Here is a 24,383-nt window from a genome sequence, read left to right on the forward strand (position 1 = left end):
GGACATTGGGGCAAATCTGTGTTTCTTCCAGAAAGTAATTAAGTAATTATATTTAACTAGTACCATATCTAAGTAAACTAGAAATATTTAAAAAAATTTAGAGATGTTTTTGTTTTTGTTTGTTTTGTTTTTGTTTTATTCACAGAGATCTACCTGCCTCTGAGTATTTTATTTTATTTTATTATGTGTATGAATGTTTTGCGTACATATATGTAAATGAACCAAATGTGTGTCTGATGCCTGAGGAGGCCAGAAAAGGGCATCAGATCCCCTAGAACTGGAGTCATAGATGGTTGTGAGTCACCATGAGGATATTAGGAATCAAACCAGGTCCCCTGCAAGAGCAACACGTGCTCTAAACTACAGAGCATCTCTGTAGCTCCTAGAAGTATTTTTGATGGCGAAGAAATAGACACCTTGGCGTTAAATATTTGTTGCAAGTTATAGTAACCTTGAAGCCACAGCGCTCCAGGCATGCCGCTGAGTGGCAAGTCTTGCCCACCTTCCACCCCCACCACTGTTCATAGTTTCAGGCAATTTGTCTTCCTCCAGAATGGTACCATGTTTTCCTGCATTCTATACTGGGTCCTCTATGGGAATTTATTTGAAGAAATAGTTCTGTAACTAAATGAATTTTAAAACCACAGAACATGAACTTCTTTCCATTTCATCTTCCTCAAATTTATTTCTGTATCTCTAGGTGTTTTGTCTACATGTGTGTCTGTGTACCGTGTGTATGTTCAGTGCCTGAAGAGGCCAGAAGAGGGTATCAGATATCTGGGACTGGAGCCACAGACAGATGTGAGAATTGATGTAGGTGCTGGACCTGAACCCAGGTCCTCTGGAAGATCAGCCAGTGCTGAGCGTCTCTCTAGCCCCTGAATTTTTATTACATTTATTTATGTGTGTATATGTGTGTGTGTGTGTGGAGTCAGGTGATGTGTGTGTGTGTGGAGTCAGGTGATGTGTGTGTGTGGAGTCAAGTGACAGCTTGTGGGAGTCAGCTGTCTCTTCCTACCATGTGGGTCCTGGGGATCAAACTTAGGTCTTCAGGCTTGGCAGCAACTACACGTTACTGGTTGAGCCATCTTGTTGGGCCTTCTCAGGCTTCTCTCAGGAGTGTTCATATTTAAATTTTGGCTTTCCAAAGAAAATATTTGTGGTTTTGTTTGTACATTTTTTTTTTCTTCAGTGGCTCATCTTTCTTTTTGTACCCAACATTGGCTCAGATAACTTCCTTAAGCAAAAATTACGATGTCCATATGCGCTCTGTGTCTGGACTCCCAAACTCTACCATATATGTCGTAGAGCCCGGATTTCTAGGTAATTTTAGATAATGGCTTTCAGAAAGTTGAATAATTTAAGTGAATGCATTAAACATAAATGAATTCACTAAAGCGAATGTATTAAACATAAAAAGACTGCCAAAGTCTCAGCCTTCATTCTGAGACTTTGAATTCAGCCTGACTTTGATCTGTTTTCTTTTTTTCTTTCTTTCTTTCTTTCTTTCTTTCTTTCTTTCTTTCTTTCTTTCTTTCTTTCTTTCTTTCTTCTCTCTCTCTCTCTCTCTCTCTCTCTCTCTCTCTCTCTCTCTCTCTCTCTCTCTCTCTCTCTTTCTCTCTCTTTCATTTTTGCTTTGTTGTGTTCTTCCAAGACAGGGTTTCTCTGTGTAGCCCTGGCTGTCCTGGATCTCACTCTGTAGACCAGGCTGGCCTTGAACTCACAAAGATCACCTGCCTCTGTCTCCCGAGTGCTGGGATTAAAAGCGAGCACCACCATGCTTGGCTTTGATGTATTACTTCTCTGTTGTTATGATAAGACACCGTGACCACGGTAGCTTATGATTTGGGACTTACATTTCCAGAGGAATAGAAATCAGTCGTTATCATGCCAGTGAGCATGGCCGCTGGCAGGGTGCGCTGGAGCAGCAGCTCAGCACTCATATCCGTGCTCACAAACAGGAAGCGGGGAAGCTTTGAAACCTTAAGCCTGCCCACAGTGACACACTTCCTCCAAAAAGGCTACACCTAGTGATCCTTCCCAAACAGCCGTCAACAGCACCAAGAAATGCCAGAACCTTATTGAGGGGGCATCTCACCTCATTCAGACCACTACACTTGACCATGGTCTTTATCACAACAATAGGAAAGTAACTAAGACACGTGATGTGGGTTTTTTGTTTGTTTGTTTGTTTTGTTTTGTTTTTTGTTCTTTGTTTTTTTTTTTTGTTTTTGGGTTTTGGTTTCTGGTTTTTTGAGACAGGGTTTCTCTGTAGAACAGCTCTGGTTGTCCTAGAACTCATTTCGTAGACCAGACTGGCATCGAACTCACCGAGAACCACCTGCCTCTGCCTCTGCCTCTGCCTCCCGAGTACTGGGATTAAAGGCATTTACCACCACCGCCCGGCTATATAATGTTTCTTGATTGAATGTTCTTTATAAGAGTAGAACATAACCGAGTGGTGATGATGCACATTTTTATTCCCAGCACTTGGGAGGCAGAATCGGGTGGATCTCTGAGTTGGAGGCCAGCTTGGTCCACAGAGTGAGATCCAGGACAGCCATGGCTACATAGAGAAATCCTGTCTCCAAAAAAAAAAAAAAAAAAAAGCCGAAACATTTTAAAACAGATTGTGGAGTTGGTCGTGGTGGCACACACCATAATCCCAGTACTTGGAAGACTGAGGCAGGATAATTGCCAATTTGAAGCCACCCTGGGCCACATGTGAATTCCAGATCCCCCAAAATGCCTGGCTTTAGCAATATTCCATTAGGGGAGGGGGAGGTGCTCACGAGACCCCACTCCTCCCGTGGAGCCATAGCTAGCTAATGGTTCTGGTCATATCCCTCCGTGCTGTAGCCCCGGGAAGCTGCCCTTATTCAGATGAGTAGCCCTGCGCCCATGCTCATGCACGCAACCTTAACTTTTTTTTTCACTTTTAAAAAGATTTATTTTAGGGGCTGGAGAGATGGCTCAGAGGTTAAGAGCCCTGGCTGCTCTTCCAGAGGTCACGAGTTCAATTCCTAGCAACCACATGGTGGCTCACAACCATCTGTAATGTGTTCTGGTGCCCTCTTCTGACCTGCAGACAGAACACTGAATACATAATAAAGAAATAAATCTTTAAAAACAAAAAGATTTATTTTCTTTTGTAGTATGTGCATGTTTGTGTACCGTGTACATGGCTGGTGCCTTTGGAGGTCCTAAGAGGGTGTTGGAGGCCTGGAGTGGTTAGCAGTGAATGTAGGTTGTAATGTGGGTGCTGGGAACTCAGCTCAGGCCCTGTGGAAGAGCGGTCAGCATTCTTTCCTTTCCTTTCTGTGCTGCTCTATTTTAGTAAGGATGCACTGAAATTTAGATGGGAACAGCTAATGACAGCGTGTGGAAATGAGGTGTCGGCATCCGTAACCACTGCTACAGTGATATATGCATCTGTGTTTTCATTACGTGTTTGCTTTGATACTGTCTCCTTATATATATAATATCATAATGGAGAATACAGTTAAGTAGGTATCCTGCATTTCAGAGAAGCAGGAGGTGGAAAACCAATCCTGCCTGTGAAGGATGATAACCACCCCAACAGCCCCCGAGACCCAGCTAAATTCTTGAGGGAAAGTTCTAAGAATCACAAGCATCTTTTTTTTTTTTTTTTAATAGTTACTTTATTTTTATTTTATGTGCACCAGTGCTTTGCCTGCATGTATGTCTGTGTGAGGGTGTCAGATCTTAGAGTTACGGACAGTTGTGAGCTGCCATGTGGGTACTGGGAACCTGGGTCCTCTGGAAGAATAGTCAGTGCTCTTAATCACTGAGCCATCTCTCCAGCCCCTCTTTCTTTTTTTCCCCAAGATTTATTTATTTTATGTACATGAGTGCTCTATTGACTTTAGGCCAGAAGAGGGCGTCAGATCCCACTATAGATGATTGTGAGCCACCATGTGGTTGGTGGGAATTGAACTCAGGACCTCTGGAAGAGCAGCCTGTGCTCTTAACCACTGAGCCGTCCTTCCAGCTCCCACAACACACACACACACACACACACACACACACACACACACACACACACACGCACGCACGCACGCACGCACGCACGAGCACACACGGCATAGGAGGAGAACTTGGAGAAAAAGCTTTGGGAAGGAAGAGGAGGCAGGTGGAGAGGGAGATGATGGGAGTACAGTAAAAGTACATTGTGTGCGTATATAAAGCTCAAAGAATCATGGGGTTTATTGTTGCTGTTTTGAGACAGAGTCTCACTGTAGCCCTGGCTGGTGTAGAGCTGCTATGTAGACAAGGCTGCCCTTGAACCCACAGAAATCTGCCTGTCTCTGCCTCCTGAGTGCTGGCATTCAAAGTGTGTACCATCACACCTGTGTCTTAGTCGGTGTTCTATTGCTGTGAAGAGACACCATGACCACAGCAACGATTATAACGGGAACTATTTAATTGGGACTGGCTTACAGCTCAGAGGTTCAGTCTGTTATCATCACGGTGGGAAGCATGGCAGCAAGCAGGCAGACATGGTGTATGAGAAGGAGCTGAGAGTTCTTACATCCAGATCCACAGGCAGCAGGAAGAGAGAGCCACTGGACCTGGCTTGAGCATTTGAAACCCCAAAGTCCACCCCTAGTAACACACTTCCTCCACCAAGGCCACACCTGCTCTAACAAGGCCACATCTCCTAATCCCTGTCATGTAGGGTCACTCCCTGATGACCAAGCATTCAAATATATGAGCCAACAGGGACCATTCCTATTCAAACCACCATACCTGGCCTGTTTAAAACAAAACCAACCAACCAACCATGCTTGAACAGGAGAGTCAGTGAGAACAAAAACAAAACAAACCTATGAAACAATACAATAATCTATGTAATACAGTCTTTGAATCAGGAAAAAGTGTTGATGTCTTTAGGCATTATGAAGCAACAAGTCTAACACGCTTTGCTCTTGTCTATATGTACGCCATAGTGTTTCTTTCACTTAATATAAATTAAACCAAGCATTTTGGAATCCTAGATTGCCACACAGTTTGAAGGAGAGATCTGTTTGAGAGCCATTTCAGTCTATTAGCAAGTGGGATTTCCAAGTAGCTTTTTTGTTTTGTTTTGTTTTGTTTTTTGAGACAGGGTTTCTCTGTGTAGCCCTGCCATTCCTAGAACTCGCTCTATAGATCCGGTGGCCTCGAACTCACAGGAATCCGCCTGCCTCTGCCTCTCGAGTGCTGGGATTAAAGGCATACACCACCACTACTGGGCTCTAAGTAGCTTTTTAAGTTTGCAGTTGTTAGCTCATGGCAGGAGGACGCGGGCCTCTTCCTGGTCTCATGTTCCTTGTGTGCGCACAGGTTTCACCATCCATCCTGGCGGCCGATGGAGTCTGGAGGTGGGCCAGGTGTACGTCATCACAGTCGACGTGTTTGATAAGAGCAGCACCAAGGTCCATATTTCGGATGTGAGTCTCTCCTTTGTTTTCGTCCTATTTTCTCTCACTGAGACAGGATCTCACGTAGCCCATGCTGGACTTTTAACTAGCAATGTAGAAGACAATGGCTTTGAACTCCTGATCTTCCTGCATCCACTTGGGAGAGTGCTCAGATTACAGGTGTGTGCTCTGTGTCTAGTTTATGTGGTTCGAATCCAGGGCCTCAAGTATGCAAGATAAGCGCTCTCCCAAGGGAGCCACACCACAGCCCTCTCCCTTACTTTCCTAGATCCTTTGTGGATAGCTCCTGGGGGGTGACAGAAAGCCTGCTTTCTTCCTTTGCTCTCAGTCTTTACCTTTGTAAATGCAAGTTACTAGTTCTGATTATTATTACCATTAACTAGGGTTGTCCTTGGGGAATGCTAAACCGGAAGTCAAATGTGATCAGAATTACGGAAGGAGTTGATCAGCCTAGTAACAGTTAGGGACAAGCCTGTCTCTGCACACCACCATCTAACACAGAGAGAGATGCTCACCACAGTTCTGTGGTGGCGGAGTGACATTTGAACACCAGCTGGGAAATGTGTTCCTGCCCAGGACTGTCAGGGTTCAGAATTAGGAACTGTCCATGAATGGAATGGCATGGACTGTCCTGAGTTTATAAGCTTCAACTGTTTCTGTTCCTGATATGGATGAATCTTTCCACAAATGAATACTATTTTAAAATCACACCTTTTCCAACTTAGACTTTCCATGAGGGAAAGCAAAAGTTTTGTTCTTTCTTCTGTTTTTTTTTTTTGTTTTTTGAGACAGGGTTTCTCTGTGTAATTTGCGCCTTTCCTAGAACTCACTTGGTAGCCCAGGCTGGCCTCGAACTCACAGAGATCCGCCTGGCTCTGCCTCCCGAGTGCTGGGATTAAAGGTGTGCGCCACCACTGCCCAACTCTTTCTTCTGTTTTAAGTCAATTAATTATAGTTTTCTGTGGTGGCGTACTCCTTTAATCCCAGCACTCAGGAGGCAGAGGCAGGCAGATCTCTGAGTTTGAGGCCAGACTGGTTTACAAAGACAGTTCCAGGACAGCCAGGCCTAAACAGAGAAACCCTGTCTCAAAAAACAAAAATTAATTAATTAATTGATTGATTAATTAATATTAAATATTAAAATATTTTTAAATTTTATGTGTATAAGTAGCTTTCCTGCATGTATGTATTCCTGATACTCAGTAGAGGCCAGAAGAGGGCATGGAATCCTCTGGAACTAGAGTTTGTTGTGAACTTTGGTTGTGAACTGCCACATGGGTGTTGGAAAATGAACCTGGGGTCCTCTGGAAGAGCAGAGGACTGAGCCATCTCTCTGGCTCCTGCTAATTTATATGCTTTTTGGATTTTGAGACAGGGTTTCTGTGTAGCCCTGGCTGTCCCGGAACTCACTCTGTAGACCAGGCTGGCTTCAAACTCAGAGACCCACCTGTCTCTCTCTCTAGGACTAAAGGTGTGTGCCACCACGGCCTAGTTCCTGTTTATTTTTAATTATGTGTTTGTGGGTGTGTGCGTGTGAGTGCAGGTGCCCTCAGGGACCAGATGTGTTGGATCCTCTGGAGCTAGCCTTATCATAGGTGGTTGTGAGCTGCCCTGAGGATGCTGAGAATTGAATTTTGTCTTCTACAAGAGCAACAACTGCTCTTAACCACTGAGCCGTCTCTCCAGCACACACCCTAACTCCGTTCTTACGCCTGCATCTCTTAAGTGCCTACCTGCATTCTTATGTATGGTTTGCCATTAACATGATTTTAGGGGAAAAAAAATACATCCTCAGATTTGTGTTGCCATTGGTCTGATTTCAGAATCTCGAGATTACATTCCAGTTTCTGCAGGAGTACTTTGAAGAGCAGCTAAGCACTTCAAACGGATCTTACCACGTGGTAAAAGCCCTGAAAGATGGAATTGTGGTGATAAATGCAACCCTGACTTCCAGCCTTCAGGAGGTAGGTGTCTCAGCAGCCATCTGTTTCCTAGAAGCCCTGGCAGGGCGGGCTGCCGTGATGTAAAGCAGCTGTGACATGCCATCTCCCTCTGTCACACCACACAGTATGGCATGCCTCTACAGACTGTCCTTCACTGCGTATAACACACAGTTCCTTTAAGAAACTTTTCCATACATGGGTTTCTCTGTGTCATCAAGTATATATAAGTAACTTAAAGAAAAAGATTTATTATTTGTAAAACTGTATGGGGCCGGGCGGTGGTGGCGCACGCCTTTAATCCCAGCACTCGGGAGGCAGAGCCAGGCGGATCTCTGTGAGTTCGAGGCCAGCCTGGACTACCAAGTGAGTCCCAGGAAAGGCGCAAAGCTACACAGAGAAACCCTGTCTCGAAAAACCAAAAAAAAAAAAAAAAAAAAAAAAAAAAAAAAAACTGTATGGGAGCGGAGTGCACCTGAATGCGGGTGACCTCTGAGGCCGGATGAAAACATTGGATTCCCTAGAGCTGGAGCTACAGGCAGTTGTGAGTCTTCTAATGGGTCCTCTGCAAAAGCAGTACAAACTCTCACCCACTCAGCCAGCCCTCTAGCCCCACATAAGGGATTTTTTTATTCTTAAATTCCAAATGGTTAACATGCTGATTCATTTAGCCCTGCCCCGACATTGGACTTTTACCTTATTTCCAGGTTTTTTGTTGTTTTTCTGACCCCGAGTCTCTTCATATACCCCGGGCTAGCCTTGAACTCAAAATGCTCCTGCCCGAGACTCCTGAGTGCTGAGCCCACAGCTCTCTGCCAGTATGTCCGCCCTCAGCCCTGCATTCAGTGCTGAGGCCTGCTTGTTTTTCCTGCTGGAGTGGATAGCAGTCCCTGCAGATTTGTCTCCTTCCAAGGACTTCCACACTAAAAGTGGAGCTCTGTGTAGAGGTGTAACTGGGACACTGCAGTTAGTCTTGCCTGTGGCCACCAGCACTGGTGAACAGTGGCAAGAACTGAGTCTTTGTTGGAATTTTTATTTATTATCTGTGTGTGCATAACACACATTTGATTGATTAACAAGTCTGTGGGTGGTACCATCCTTGGGTGGGTGGTCCTAGGTTGTATAAGAAAGCAAGCTGAGCAAGCCATGAAGAGCAAGCCAATGAGCAGCATTGCCCTGTGGTTCAGCCTCAGTTCCTGCCTCTAGGTTCCTGCTTTGAGTGCCTGCCCTGACTTCCCTTCATGCTAGATGGTGAACTGGAAAATGAAATAAACCCTTTCCTCTCCCTGCTGCTTTTGGTCATAGTATTTATCACAGCAGTGGAAAGCAGACTAGACCAACTCTGCATGCTTCCTTCTATTTTTCTGGTCTTTTCCCCCTCAGCTGCCCTTGAACTCCTGATCCTCCTGGGTTAACATCTAACCTGTGCCACCATGCCACCATACCCAGCTCCTTTTCTTTTAGAGGTAGAAGATGGTTGACTGCTTCATGAACACATCATTTTGTTCACTTTTTTTTTTTTTTTTTTTTTTTTTTTTGGTTTTTCGAGACAGGGTTTCTCTGTGTAGCTTTGCGCCTTTCCTGGAACTCACTTGGTAGCCCAGGCTGGCCTCAAACTCACAGCGATCCGCCTGGCTCTGCCTCCCGAGTGCTGGGATTAAAGGCGTGCGCCACCACTGCCCGGCTTTGTTCACGTTTTAAGTGGCAATGAAAATATGTCAGGAGCTGATCCTGGTGGCACAGGCATTTACTCCCAGCATTCAGGAGGCAGAGGCAGGTGGATCTCTGTGAGTTCGAGGTCAGCCTGGTCTACAAAGAGAGTTCCAGGACAGCCAGGGCTACACAGAGAAACCTTGTCTTGAACCAACCTCCCACAAAAAAAAAGTGTCTCAGGAAATCTATTTGGATCTTCTTTTTCCTTGTTCCTGCAGAACAGCAGTGCTCAGTCTAATAAGTATGAAATCAGTCACCATCAAGAAGTGAAGATCTATTTTCCCATTCAGCTTAAACCTGGCTTTCTGGCATTTCCCCATCATCCTCTGGGAATATTAAATCGTTACAAAATTCAGGTACAGCATTTTCTAATGATAGAATTCACACAGCAATAAATCAGTTTCTCTAATAGTTTGCTTCATTGAAAAAGTTTTGACAGGTAGCTCAGACTGGCCTTGAACTCACTTATTCTCCTGATGTACCTCTTGAGTGTTGGAGTTACAGTCTTGCAATGCCAGACCAGGTTTATTCAGTGCTGGGATCAAACCCAGAGCTTCACTCGCCCCGCTGAGCTGCATCCCCAGCCCCAAATTTGTTGCTTTTACCTCCCCACCAAATTCATAGTGTAACTCAGTGTTTGCTAGCCACCAAGTCTAAGACTTGGCATGCTTTCTGCCTCTGCCATCTATCATTTTCTTGTGAGTTTTATGAAGCTTTTCATGATGCCCCATGGCCTTCTGTGGCAGGACAGTTACTCAGCCTCCCCTTATGCTCCTCTTGCTCATTTTCCTACTTCGCTGCGGACTGTTCCTTGACATGTGCAGAGATAATTTATTACATAATTTTATTATTTTCCAAACTCGACTTCACCAGTCAAGTTTTCCATTTCACTTAACTTCTCCTTTCCTCCCAGAAGAGTTAACACAGGCTGTGGTTCTTCACAGGTAGAGGGAGGTAGTGGCAACTTTACCTGGACCTCGTCTAATGACACAGTGGCCATGGTCACCACCAAAGGAGTGGTAACTGCAGGTCAGGTGAGAGGGAACAGTACTGTTTTGGCACGAGATGTACAAAATCCTTTTCGATACGGAGAAATTGAGGTAAGTGTCTCTTTAGAGAAAACTGAGTATCTCTGAGACACCACTGTCAATGTCCCAGTTAAGTTTCTGTCGCTGGGATCAACACCATGACCAAAAGCAACTGGGGGCCAGTTACTTCAGCTTACAGTTTATAGTCCGTCACAGACAGATGTCAGAGCAGGAACTCAAGGCAGGAACTGAAGCAGAGGCCTTGATGGAACATTATTGACTGGCTTGCATCCTGTGGCTCAGTCAATCTGTTTTTTTATACAACCCAGGACTACCTGCCCGGCGTGGCACTGCCTACAGTGAGCAGGGACATCCCACAGCAATCCTTACTCAAGAAAAGGCCCTCCCCCATGGACTTGCCTATGGGCCAGTTTGCTGGAGGCATTTTCTCAATTGAGATCACTTCTTTCCAGATGACTCCAGCTTGTACCAAGTTCACAAAAACTATGCACCACAATTCTGAATTACTGAAATGATACTGAGATCTGAAAAAAATGAACAAATTGCCTGGGTGTGGTGGTGAATGCCTTCAATTCTGGTTCCGAGGAGGCAGAGATAGGTGGATTTCTGTGACCTCCAGGCCAGCCTGGATTACATAGTAAATTCCAGGCTAGCCAGAACTACATAGTGAGATCTTGTCATTTTTTTTTTAAGGTTTTTCAAGACAGGGTTTCTCTGTGTAGCTCTTGGTGTCCTGGAACTAGCTCTGTAGCCCAGGCTGGCCTCGAACTCAGAGGTCTGCCTGCCTCTGCCTCCCGAGTGCTGGGATTAAAGGCGAGCACCACCACTGCCCAGCACAAAGACTTATTATTAATTATGACTGCTCCGCCTTTAGCTTATGCTTGTCCCAGTAGCTCTTATAACTTAAATTAACCTTTTCTATTCATCTACATTTTGCCTTGGGGCTTTTTGCCTTTCCTTTATTCTGTATGCCCTGCTTCCCTGCTTCCTCTGTGTCTGGCTGGCCCCTGGCATCTCCCTGGCATCTCCCTGGCATCCCCCTGGCATCTCCCTGGCACTCTCCTGTTTCCCTGTCTCTGTCCAGCCTAGCTTCCTCCTCTTACTCTCTGCCCACAAGTCCTGCCTATACCTCTTCTCTTGCTATTGGCTGTTCAACTTTTATTAGACCAATCAAGTGCCTTAGGCAGGCAAGGAAAAACAGCAACACAACTTTACATAATTAAACAAATGCAACACATACTTACATAGTTAAATATTTCACCACAAAAACAAGTACAACACATCTTTACATGGTTGAACTAATATTCCACAACAGTGGCTTTTTTGGGGAGAGGGATGGGTTGAGACAGGGTCTCATTTGGGGAGAGGGATGGGTTGAGACAGGGTCTTATTTGATAACCTAGGCTTGCCTCAAACTCAGTATGTAGCCCAGTCTGGCCTCAAACTCTTGGCCAATCTCCAGTCTCCGCCCAAATGCTGCGATTGTAGGACTAAAGATTTGATGATCAGTTGGATACAGGAAGTAAAAGATGCAAGGCTGCAGAGATGGTGTGGAGGTTTCTAGTTCTGACAGGAAGGTACACAGGAAACACAGGAACCGGAGAGGGGACAGGTACACTGAGTGTGATTCTTTTTTTTTTTTAAAGATTGATTTATTTATTATGTATACAGTGTTCTGCCTGCACATATGCCTGCATGCCAGAAGAGGGCACCAGATTTCATTATGGATGGTTGTGAGCCACCATGTGGTTGCTGGGATTGAACTCAGGACCTCTGGAAGAGCAGCCAGTGCTCTTAACCACTGAGCCATCTCTCCAGCCCTGAGTGTGATTCTTACCAAAGTCAAGTCTAGGTTACGTATCTCTGATGCCATGTCAGTGAGTTGTTATGCTGAATTGTGGTTTTTTTTTTTATGAATAGAAATGAATTTATTCAAGATTACTAATGGAGCAATGGAAGACCACAGACATTTGCATTGACCCCTCCCCTGAAGTTGCCCCACCTTCTTTTGCAAAGCTCTTTTTTTTATTTTATAATTAATTTAATTTTACATATCAGCCATGGATTCCCCTGTCCTCCCTCCTCCCACCCCTGTATTGTGTTTTTGTTCTTGGAGTTTTTTGTTTGTTTGTTTGTTTGTTTTTCTGGTAGGGCCTCACTCCATAGCCCAGGTTGGCCTCAAATTCACAGCAGCTCTCTTGTATCCCCATCTTAAGTGCTGAAATCCCAGGCAAGTGCCATCATGTGTAGCTGTCCTTCACTGTTCAGGGAATAATGACAAGGGAGAAGTGCATCTCAGTGCAGTGTACCTGTGATCCCCAGAACTCAGGGGACAGAGGGTGTAGTATCAAAGCCATCCTCAGCCACGTAGTTAATTCAAGGCCAGCTTGGGCTACATAAACCCTACCTCAAACCAAATAAATAAAAAAGTCACTGGGCTGTGGTGGCATACGCCTTTAATCCCAGCACTCGGGAGGCAGAGCCAGGTGGATCTCTGTGAGTTCGAGGCCAGCCTGGACTACAGAGCGAGCTCCAGGAAAGGCGCAAAGCTACACAGAGAAACTCTGTCTTGAAAAACAAAAAAAAAAAAGTGTACATTGTCAGTACAGATGTGGTTTTTTTTCCTGAGTATTTTAATCAGTTGAATCTGTGGATGCATAATCCATGTGTATGAAGGGCTGATTCTGTGTTCTCCTGGTTAGTTTTTTTGTCAGCTTGACTCAGCTAGAGTCACTTGAGAAGAGGGAACAACTGAGAAAATGCCCTGGCCACGTCTGTCTGTGGAAGCCAGTGGGGCATTTCCTTAGTTAATGACTGATGTGGGAGGGAGGGCCCAGCCCATTGTAGTTACAGCATTTGGAATTATAGCACCTGCGCTGTTAGTCCTAGGTGCTGTGAGAAAGCAGGCTGAGAAGCCATGGAGAGCAAGCCAGTGAGCTGTCTTCCTCCATGGCCTCTGCTTCAGCTCCCGCCCCCAGGTTCCTGCCCTGACGTCTATGTAGGATGATGGACTTTTCTCCCCAAGTCGATTCTGGTCATGGTGTTTATCACTGCAGTAGAAACCCGAAGGCACGTGTATATGTTTTTATATTAAAGATATATATTAACTGAAGCTGGGCATGGTGGTGCAGGCCTTTAATCCCAGCACTTGGGAGGCAGAGGTAGGTGGATCTCTGTGAGTTCGAGGCCAGCCTGGTCTACAGAGTGAGGTCTAGGACAGCCAGGTCTACACAGAGAAACTCTGTTCCAAAAAAATTATATGTATTATATTATGTATAACACATAATTTATGTAAAATTATATAATTTTATCTATAATATATTCTTATATATTTTTTAACTGGGGGTCTGGCTTGGTGTAATGTCTTTTCCTAGTCCGCACAGGATTCAACCCGTAGCATTACCACCAAAAAAATAAAAGAAGAGAAAGAATGGGGGAACTGAAGTAAAATATGTAAGTAAACAATATAGAGAGAGCATATGCATGTGGTTGTTGAGACAGGATCTCACTTTGTAGCCCAGGCTGCACTTGACTCTATCGTATAGCTTCAACTTCCTAAGGGCTGGAATCAGGCATATGCAACCACACCAAAATCAACATGTTAATATATATATTACATATGCATATGCATGCAGCACATGATTATGTATGTGTTTAAATATCTCTTCTAAGACTTTCCTAAAAATTAATTGCTTTTCCTCAAGATATATGTCATGAAGCTGAACAAAATGGAACTGTTACCATTTCAAGCTGATGTGGAAATTGGCCAGATTATTGAGGTCCCTGTTGCAATGTATCATGTAAATGCAGAGACCAAAGAGGCCATTGCATTCACTGACTGCTCTCATCTACCACTGGATCTCAACTCGGATAAGCAAGGAGTCTTCACTCTTTTTAAAGAAGGCAAGGCTAAGATCTTTTTATTTTTCTTTTTCATCTTTGAATTAAGGGACCAATCACCATTGTAGTTTAATTCATACAATTCCCTCCCTCCTTCCCTTTCTCTCTTTACACACACACACACACACATACACACACACACACACACACTCACGCGTGCATGCACAGGATCCTGCTATGTACTCTAGGTTTGCCTTGAACTCATAATCTTCCTGTCTCAGCCTCCTGAGTACTGGCTTGAAAGGCATGTACTTCTTTATAATACCTTTATATCTTTATAATTCCTTTATTCTGTCAACTGCCTTGAAGTAGGTGTTCCTGTAGGCAGATGTTTCTTTCCCAATCCTGACCACCAGTCCCAAGTAACCGACACAAAGGCTTAATATTCTTATAAATGCTTGGCCAGTGGCTCAGGCTTGTTACTATCTAACTCTTACATTTAAATTAACCCATATTTCTTATCTATGCTTTGCCACATGTCTCAGTACCTTTTCTCAGTACAACATGTCCATTTTGGTCTCTCTGCATCTGCTGTCAACTCCTCTGACTCTGCCCGTCTTCCCATCATTCTCAGTTTGGCTTTTCCCAGCTAACTTCCTGCCTAGCTACCAGCCTGTCAGCTTTTTATTAACTAATGAGAGTAATACATATTCGCAGTGTACAGAAGGATTATTCTACAGCATGTTCCTCTACTCTTTTTTATGAATGTAGAAAGAAAAAGCAAGGAGGAAAAATGTGTCTTTGTGTGTGGTGTGCATATATGTACACTTGTTCACATGTTTGTGGATGCACATGTATATACATATATGTGCAGGCCTGGATTTGGAGCTGATATTGGATGTCTTCTTTGACCACACTCCACTTTATCAAAGCACAGAGTTCACCATTCTAGCTAGTCTAGCTAGTCACTTGTGTTGGGGTCCTGTTTGCTTCCCAAGTGCTGGAATTGGCCACTGCCTGGCCCTTTCATGGGTTTGGGGCATCTGAACTCTGAGGGAAATGCTTTATCCTCTGAGCCATCTCTCCATCCCCAAAGCTGAGCTTGCTAACCCTGTGGCTGAACAGTCCATTTCCAGCCTCAGGAGCATCTTCCATTTCTTTTCATTTCTTTCTTTAATATATGTCTTTTGGGCTGGAGAGATGGCTCAGTGGTTAAGAGCACTGACTGTTCTTCCAGAGGTTCTGAGTTCAACTCCCAGCAACCACATGGTGGCTCTCAACCATCTGTAATGAGATCTGGCGCTTATAATAAATAGCTAAATCTTTAAAAAATACATATATATATATATATATATTAATTTATTTATTACGTATATAGTGTTCTGTTTGCATGGGTCCCTGCAGGCCAGAAGAGGGAGCCAGATCTCATTACAGATGGTTGTGAGCCACCATGTGGGTGCTGGGAATTGAACTCAGGACCTCTGGAAGAACAGCCAGTGTTCTTAACCTCTGAGCCATCTCTCCAGCCCTTCATTTAACTCTTACGTATGTGTGTGTAGGAGGAGTGACATCAGCTTGAACTTTTCTCTTGCCCTACTGATCAACATGGAGCATCCCTCACCTCTCCACTTTCCTCTGTTCTTAGCTCTAACTTTTTTTTTTTTTTTTTTTTTTTTTTTTAGGTTTTTCGAGACAGGGTTTCTCTGTGCAGCTTTGCGCCTTTCCTGGATCTCGCTCATCTAGACCAGGCTGGCCTTGAACTCACAAAGATCCGCCTGCCTCTGCCTCCCAAGTGCTGGGATTAAAGGCGTGCACCACCACCGCCTGGCTTAGCTCTAACTTTTAAGCCTCATTATCTCTTATGTCGGGAAAGATAATATCATTCTAACTTCTCATCCTGATAATCATGGCTACCAAATGGACCTTTGTGAAGTTGACCTTCAATGTTACTTTTGTTTGTTTGTTTGTTTGTATTTTTAGTTGTTTATTGGTGTGTGTGTGTGTGTGTGTGTGTGTGTGTGTGTGTGTCATGCTCATGCTATGACAAGTGTGTAGACTTCAGAGGACCTCTCTTTCTGCCTTGTAGGTCCTGAAGATTGAATGTAAGTTGTTAGACTTGGCAGCAGGTGCCTTTGCTGGACGAGCTATCAGACCAGTCCCTTGTTTTTTTAATTGTATTTTATCACTTTATGTGTATGGGTGTTCTGCCACATACATCTCTGTGTACCACATGTGTGCAGTGCCTGTGGAGGCCAGAGGAGAGCATCAGATCCCCTGGATCTAGAGTTATGGATGGTTGCAATACACTACATGGATGCTGGGAACAGAACCTGGGTCCTCTGGAAGGGGAGCCACTGAGAGTCTCACTCTGTATTCAAAACTGGGATAGAACACACTATGTAGCCCCAGCTGGCCTTGAATTTATAATAACCCTCTTGCCTCAGCCTCCCCAGTGCTGGAATTATAGACATAAGCCACCAAATCCAAATTATTATTATTATTATTATTATTATTATTATTATTATTATTATTTTGTTGTTGTTGTTGTTTTTTGAGACAGGCTTTCTTTGTGTAACAGCCCTGGCTGTCCTGGAACTCACTCTGTAGACCAGGCTAGTCTTGAACTCAGAGATCTACCTACCTCTGCCTCCCAAGTGCTGGGACTAAAAGTGTGCGCCACCACCACCTGGCTCAAATCCAGTCTATTAATACTTTTTTTGCCCCAAAACATTCAAGAGGTTTTTCTTTGCCCACAGAGCAGAGCCCACATCCTTTTTCCACAGTCCGCATGCCCAGCACAGGTAACCCAATCTGCTTTTCATGGGTTCATTCCTTTGGCATCACGTGGCTGTAACACCACCACCATTGCGGTTCCCCTTCATCACCCGTCATTGATGGCGCCTTTGTGTTTCACCGGGCGTCTTGTTTCCTAGGCTTGTGGTTCTTTCCCTAAAGCTTCCTGTAGTCCAGGCACTGGGAGGACAAAGCAGGAGGGTAGTTCAAGGCCTCTGGGCTACAGAGCAAGATCCTGCCTCAAACCAACAATGCTTGTTTCTCTAGCTACAACCCATCTTTCTGTTTCCTATACCTCTTGACTGGTTCTACCTTTCTGTTAGTATTTTAAATGATCTATTATCTTTTTTTTTTTTTTTTTTTGCTTTTGCTTTTGCTTTTTTCAAGACAGAGTTTCTCTGGGTAACAGTCCTGGCTGTCCTGCAACTTGCTTTGTAGACCAGGCTGGCCTCGAACTCACTGAGATCTGCCTGCCTCTACCTCCCAAGTGCTGGGATTAAAGGAGTGCGCTACTACCGCCCAGAAATCTATGTGTATTTTGTATATGCTGTTTGTCTTTCTTTCTGTATTACACATACCTTGGTGTCTGGGCCTCTGCCCATGCTTGTGTTCACACTGCATATAGAACTCACTTTATCTTACATGATAAATGTCCATCACCAGAAGACAGGCTTTATTGTTTGTTTTTGGCCTTGCTGGCAGTTGAACTCAGGGCCTTGTATTGGATAGACGAGTGGTCCAACGCTGAGCTACAGAGGGAAATACACATCAACATGATAGAAAAAACGGATATATGAAGACACTGTGTTTTGTCTTGTATTATTTTGTTTGAGGCAGGGTGTTACTCTGTATCCCAAGCTAGACTGCAATTGTGAGAATCCTCCTGCCTGAGCCAAGTGCCAAGATGACTGGTACATGCCACTATACCCAGACAAGGTTATGTTTTTAAGATTTTTTTGGGGGGGGGTGGAGGGGGCGTTGGAGAGATGGTTCAGCTGTTAAGAGCACTAGCTGCTCTTCCAGAGGTCCTGAGTTCAATTCCTAGCAACCACATGGTGGCTCACAACCATCTGTAGTGAGATCTGGTGCCTCTTCTGGTGTGCCAAAGGCAAAACACCCATACACATACAATAAATAAATAAATGTATCTTAAGATTTTTTTTGTTTTGCTTTGTTGAGACAAGGTCTTACTGTATAGCCTTTGGCTGGCCTGGAACTCACTATGTAGACCAGGCTGGCCTTGAACTTCCAAAGTGATGAGATTAAAGGTGCCATCGCGCCCAGCCAAATCTGTTTTTGCTATTTTTTGTTATGTGTGTATGTCATCATGTGGGTGCCTGAAGAGATCAACAGTGTGGGATCCTCTGGAGCTGGAGTTAGAAGTGGTTGTGAGTGGACGTGTGGGTGCTGGGAATTGAACTTGGGTCCTCTGGAAGAGCAGTCAGTGCTCTTAACTACTGAGACATTTCTCTAGCCCCAGATCATACTTCGAACGTGTTAAAATTTTTCTGTTTCTGCATCCTATTTTCTTTAAAACCAGACTGCTTATTACTCTACTGAGTTAAGGTAAACTTTGGGGTGGGTATTTGTTTGTTGTTGGGACAGAGCTTCCTGTAGTCCAGGCTTGCCTTAAAGTTGCTTCGTAGCTGAGGCTGGCTTTGAACTCTGGATTCTTCTGGAGCCACCTCCCAAGTGCTGAGAGTGTGGGCCTGTGTCACCACGCCTGTTTGAAATCATGTCTTTTGATTGAAAGGTGTTAAAAAGCCTGGACCAATGCACTGTTCTAGTGTACACCTAGCAGCCACATCTCCAGGCCATACTGTGGTGACAGTCAGTGTGTCTGCACATGAAGAGCACATTGGGAGCAGCGCCACATTTGCTGCTTATGAACCTCTAAAGGTGAGCTGTCCTCTGCGAGCCCTAAGAATCAGGGACCAGGATTTGTGCCCTCTTTACTCACTGTTGTCTTGGTTTAGATCTAAGCTCTCCTCAAACCTCAGTGGCATGGGAGTTTATCCCCCATGCTTCCTAAATGAACTCATTCAGGAACAGCTTTTTCTTTTTTTCTTTTGAGACAGTGTCATGTAGCCCAGGCTGACATTCAATTAGACATGTATCCAAGGATGATCTTGAACTTGTGCTCCTCCTGTTTCTACATCACAAGTGCAGGATTATACTAGTACTTCAGGCTCTGCAGGATGGAACACAGGGCCTCTTGCATGCTAGGCAAGCTCCCACACAACCAGCCAATAAACAGATCACCCCATCCCCACTGAGCCACATCCCCACCTGACATTAGCAATGTCTGATCTTAAATCAAAATTAGCAAATTTTGGTACTTAATTTTCTTCTTTAACTATGAGGTATAAGCTGTGGGAAATTAAGTACATAAGACATTAATTTTAAGTTAATATCTGAATTTTTACATATGTATATATCTCTGTAAGTACCAGTCACACAGACTATTAGCAAAGTCCCTTTTAAAGAAAGCTATCTCTCAGCAACTTCCTGTCCTATAGAAGATGAATCAGCCATATTTACCCCACGTGTTCATATATTTTCAGAACAGCAGCCATTATTTAGGGCCATAAGGGTTAGTCCATTACGTATTACAAGAAGTGGTTCAAAATAAAGGCAGGGAGAGCCTACCTACTTGCTCAATTCCATCAAAAATTAAAATAGAGGGGCTAGATAGGTGGTTCAGCAGATAAGAGCACTTGCTCTTGCAGAGGCCCTGGGTTCAGTTTCCAGCACCACATGATGCCTCAGAACTGCCCAAAGGAGACCCGGAAGAGGCTGGCACCAGTACATATGCTAAGGGGGGAGAGGAAAGAGCTCACAGGACCCCAACCCCACAGAGAACTACAGGCAGCTCTCAGCAGAGAGCAGGAGAAACCGTCTCCGCAGGGCAGAGCACACCGCTTGGTTATTGACTTAGTCAGGGCTGCTGTTGCTGTGATGAAACACCGTGACCAGAAAGCAAGTTGGGGAGGAAAGGATTGATTTGGCGCACACTTCCACATCATCAAAGAAAGTCAGGACAGGAACTCAGACAGGGCAGGAACCTGGAGGCAGAAGCTGATGAGGAGCCCATGAAGGGGTGCCGCTTACTGACTTGCTTCCTATAGCTTGCTCAGCCTGCTTTTCTTACAAACCCCAGGAACAGAATGCCTTACAGTCTTATCTTGTGGAGCCCCCCCACTTTTTTATTTTTATTTTTTTGGTTTTTGAGACAGTGTTTCTCTATGTAACAGCTCTGGCTGTCCTGGAACTCTCTTTGTAGACTAGGCTGGCCTTGAACTCACAAAGATCCACCTGCCTTTGCCTCCCAAATGCTGGGATTAAAGGCATGCACCACCACTGTCCATTCATTTTCTTTTTTTCTTTTTTTGGAGCTGAGGATCGAACCCAGGGCCTTGCACTTACTAGGCAAGCACTCTACTACTGAGCTAAATCCCCAACCCATCATTTTCTTAACTGAGGTTTCTGCCTCTCAAATGGCTTTAGTTTATGTCAGGTTGACATATAACTATCCAGCACAGTTACTCAATGCCAAATGGTCTGCCCTGAAAACATACATGATACACACTGACCAGGTGTGTATTTAGGAACATAAGTTTATACACACACACACACACACACACACACACACACACACACACACACACACACACACACGTAACAACAAAGAAAAAGAAGCCATGAATTTGAGAGAGAACAAGCGTACATGAGAGGGGTTGGAGGGAGGAGAGAGAAGGGAGAAGATGATATAATTGTATTATGATCTCAGCCAAGCATGATGGCTCATGCATTTAATCCCAGCACGCAGGAAGCAGAGGCAAGTGGGTTTAAAGTTCGAGGCCAACATGGTCTACAGAGCAAGCTCCAGGGCAACTTAGGCTATATAATGAGAACTTGTTTCAAAATAAATAAATAGACAATAAAAATAAAGCTGAATGAGTATAATCTCAAAACAAAAATTATGGGGGCTGGAGAGATGGCTCAGTGGTTAAGAGCACTGGCTATTCTTCCAAAGAACCCAGGTTCAATTCCCAGCACCCACATGGCAACTCACAGCTATGTTATTCCAGTTCTGGGGGACCCTATGCCCTCACACAGACACACATATAAGCAAAACACCAATGCACATAAAACAAAAAAAATTAGTAAAGAGGAGACCCTGTCTCAAAAAACTATAGAAAAAAGGTGTGGGTAACAGCAGAGAAAAAGGAGTCATGAATTTGAAAGAGAACAAGGGGGAAACATAGGAGAACTTTGAGGAGAAAGAGGGAAGGGAATAGATAGGTAGGTAGATAGATAGATAGACAGACAGACAGACAGACAGACAGACAGATAGATATTTAATCCAGGCACTGGGGAGGTAAGGACAATAGGATCAGAAGATCCAGAGTGTGGGAGACCTGACTCTGTCTAAACAGATAAATAATAAAGTAATTCTCTAACTATACAGAACGGATTTATTTCAGGCTCTGAACCCCGTAGAAGTGGCCTTGGTGACATGGCAGTCTGCGAAGGAAATGGTATTTGAAGGAGGCCCTCATCCATGGATTTTGGAGCCTTCCCGATTTTTTTTGGAGCTGAGCATGGAGAAGCCAGAGGGCATTAGGGTAACAGAGGTCCGGCTGCCAACTAAGAGGAAACAGAACCAGTATGTCTACCGGGTCCTGTGCCTGGATTTAGGGGAACAAGTAAGAAAAATAGCTTTTTTCTTCCTTCCTTCCTTCCTTCCTTCCTTCCTTCCTTCCTTCCTTCCTTCCTTCGTTTGTTTGTCTGTTTTTCAAGACAGGGTTTCTCTGCATAGCCCTGGTTGTCCTATAGATCAGGCTGGCCTCGAACTCAGAGATCCGACTGTCTCTGTTTCCTGAGTGCTGGGATTAAGGGTGTGTGCCACCACTGCCTGACTTTAAACAGCCTTTTTCTGACATGAGTATGATGTTGCAACTTACAGTATAATACTTTAAAAAAGATTCATTTTTATTTATGTGTACTTGTATCCGCCTTCATGGGTATGTGCGCCATGCTCTTAACCAGAGCAATCTCTCCAGCCCGGTCTCCAAATTTTTATTTTAAACTTTTGGATACTTACTTATTTATATTTTGTTTTGTTTAGTTTTTTTGAGCCAGGGCTACACAGAGAAACCCTGTTTCAAAAAACAAAAGACTCTTTTTGCCCCTCACCCCCCAACTATCAAGAAGTGGACTTACTGACTCTCCAGTATTCTGTTCAGTGTTTTGAGGAACTGCTACATGTCTCTGCCCAGCAATGTGCAGTGTCCCACTGTCTGTCCTCACTAGCAAAAGTGTTTGTATTCACTCCCATGTCTGCTAAGGTTTTTCTAATGAAGGCATGAGGAGTTCTGGTCCCAGTTATGAGATATAATATCCCAGTGCCTGTGTGCGTGTGTGTGCGTGTGTGTGCGCGCGTGCGTGCGCGTGTGCACACGTGCGTGTGTGCCTGCGTGTGCGTGTGCGTGCGCGTGCGTGTGCGTGTGCGTGTGCGTGTGCGTGTGTGTGTGTGTGTGTGTGTGTGTGTGTGTGTGTGTGTGAGTGTTCATGCATTCATCTAATGATGGACACATATGGTTGCTTCCATAATTTAGCTACTAAGTTCTGTTTTGATCTGAAGATCTCTGATCCCAGCACCCATGCAAGAAGTCAGAGCCTACACCTGTAACCCCAGCTTCTGACTTAACTGGGAAAAACAAACACACCCCAATCCACCCTCTTCCAGGCTGAGAGGGAGACTCTACCTCAAAGGAACAGGGCAGAGAGATGGAGAAAGCTGCCTCCTGCCCTCTGGTGGCCTCTGTGTGAAGTATTGTTAGTTACCTAGTGGGTCCGGTTAGAAGCACCCATTGCAGCAGGAATCTTAAAAGTTCTTATTAACAAAAACAAACATGGGCCGGGCGGTGGTGGCGCACGCCTTTAATCCCAGCACTTGGGAGGCAGAGGCAGGCGGATCTTTGTGAGTTCGAGGCCAGCCTGGTCTAGAGAGCGAGATCCAGGAAAGGCGCAAAGCTGCACAGAGAAACCCTGTCTCGAAAAACCTAAAAAAAAAAAAAAAAAAAAAAAAACATGGAGCCAGGTATTGGGGTGAATGCCAAAAGATCAGAGAGACAGAACAAGCCACAGCTAACCTCACCTGGCCATCTTCTCAGCTGATCCTGTTTCCTCAGACTGGAAGCCTCTGAGTCCTCATCCAGAATGAATCTCAGCTGAACTGTGCTGCTCAAAACCTAAAAGCTTAACCAGCCAAATGCTTAACCAGGCCAAATGCTTCTAGTTTCTGGTCCTCACGCCTTTTATACCTTTCTGCTTTCTACCACCACTCCCTGGGATTAAAGGCTTGCCATCTGGGATTAAAGGCAGGAGTCACCATGCTTGGCTGTTTCCTTCAACACATGGATTTCTGCCTCTGGAATGCTAGGATCAAAGGCGTGTGCTACCACTGCCTATCCTAAGTTTCTAGTGGTTTTTCCGTTCTCTGACCCCAGATAAGTTTATTAGGGTACACAATATTTTGGGGAACACAATACCACCACACACCCATATTCACATGGGTGTGTAGTATCCACTAGGTCATGGACAACCTGCCAGCAGCCACATTTCCAAAGAAGAGCAGCTCTCCCTCCCCTGGTAGCCATTAACTGCCAATAGCATCTCCTGTAGAGGTAGGTAAGGGGCCTTGGGAGTCCCCTTCCCCATCCACACTGTGATTTTTACTGCACAAGTGACCATAGCTGCTGAGTAGATGTGCTTTACAATTGCCTGGAATTGCAGCTCCAAGAGATCGTCCTCTGGTCTCTGTGGGTACCTGCACACACGTGGCTTACACTCACAGACACACATACCCACACATGGGTCTTAAGTTGTCTCAGTAGTTAAGGAGAGCCTACTGCTCTTTCAGAGGACCTGAGTTTGGCTCCCAGCACCCACGTCAGTTGACTCACAGCTGCCTGTAGCTTTAGCTCCAGAGGATCCTACACCTGTGGCCTCTGTGGGCACATTTACCCACTACACATACACACACACACACACACACACACACACACACACACACACACACACATCCAATTAAAAAAATCTTTAAAAATAAATGAATAAATCTTTTCCAAAAAGACAAAAAACAAGAAGCTCCAAAGAATAGAGGAATGAAAAGCTTGTCTTTTCATTTCTTCAACACATCCTGAAGTCACAGACTTCCTACAAGGGAAGAAGTCTACTGTAGTTAGCCACGCAGTGGTCACTAATAGTGGGTGGTCTGCTCAGAACTTGGGATGGAGTGGATGCTTTCAGTACTTAGACAGTGTTTTCAGTGCTTTTTAAAAAACATAAATTTATACTTTATTTTAATTTGTATTATAAATTAATACTTTTTTTCTTAGTTTTTTGAGACAAGGTTTCTCTATATAGCCCTTTCTATCTTGGAACTCACTCTGTAGTCCAGGCTGGCCTCAAACTCAAGAGATCCACCTGCCTCTGCCTCATGAGCGCTGGGATTAAAGGTGTGCACCCCCATGACCTCAGTACTTTAAAAACAATTACATTTACTATCTATTTGTGTGTGTGTGTGTGCGCATGTG

The 24,383-nt window shown here is 44.5% G+C and overlaps 1 protein-coding gene across 1 annotated transcript in view; it reads left to right on the plus strand.

Annotated features, from left to right (window-relative positions):
* The window catches only part of Nup210l (nucleoporin 210 like), a 102,694-nt gene that overhangs the window by 22,811 nt on the left and 55,500 nt on the right, over positions 1-24,383 (plus strand). Inside the window, exons 8-15 of the mRNA XM_052731362.1 lie at positions 1,255-1,323; positions 5,347-5,453; positions 7,268-7,408; positions 9,316-9,453; positions 10,042-10,197; positions 13,851-14,049; positions 18,533-18,678; positions 21,267-21,488. Coding sequence (XP_052587322.1) covers positions 1,255-1,323; positions 5,347-5,453; positions 7,268-7,408; positions 9,316-9,453; positions 10,042-10,197; positions 13,851-14,049; positions 18,533-18,678; positions 21,267-21,488 — 1,178 coding nt within the window. The remainder of the gene's footprint in view (positions 1-1,254; positions 1,324-5,346; positions 5,454-7,267; positions 7,409-9,315; positions 9,454-10,041; positions 10,198-13,850; positions 14,050-18,532; positions 18,679-21,266; positions 21,489-24,383) is intronic.

This window comes from Peromyscus californicus, unplaced genomic scaffold, assembly GCF_007827085.1.
Source record: "Peromyscus californicus insignis strain IS unplaced genomic scaffold, ASM782708v3 Scaffold_9__1_contigs__length_137607984, whole genome shotgun sequence".
Lineage (NCBI taxonomy): Eukaryota > Metazoa > Chordata > Mammalia > Rodentia > Cricetidae > Peromyscus > Peromyscus californicus.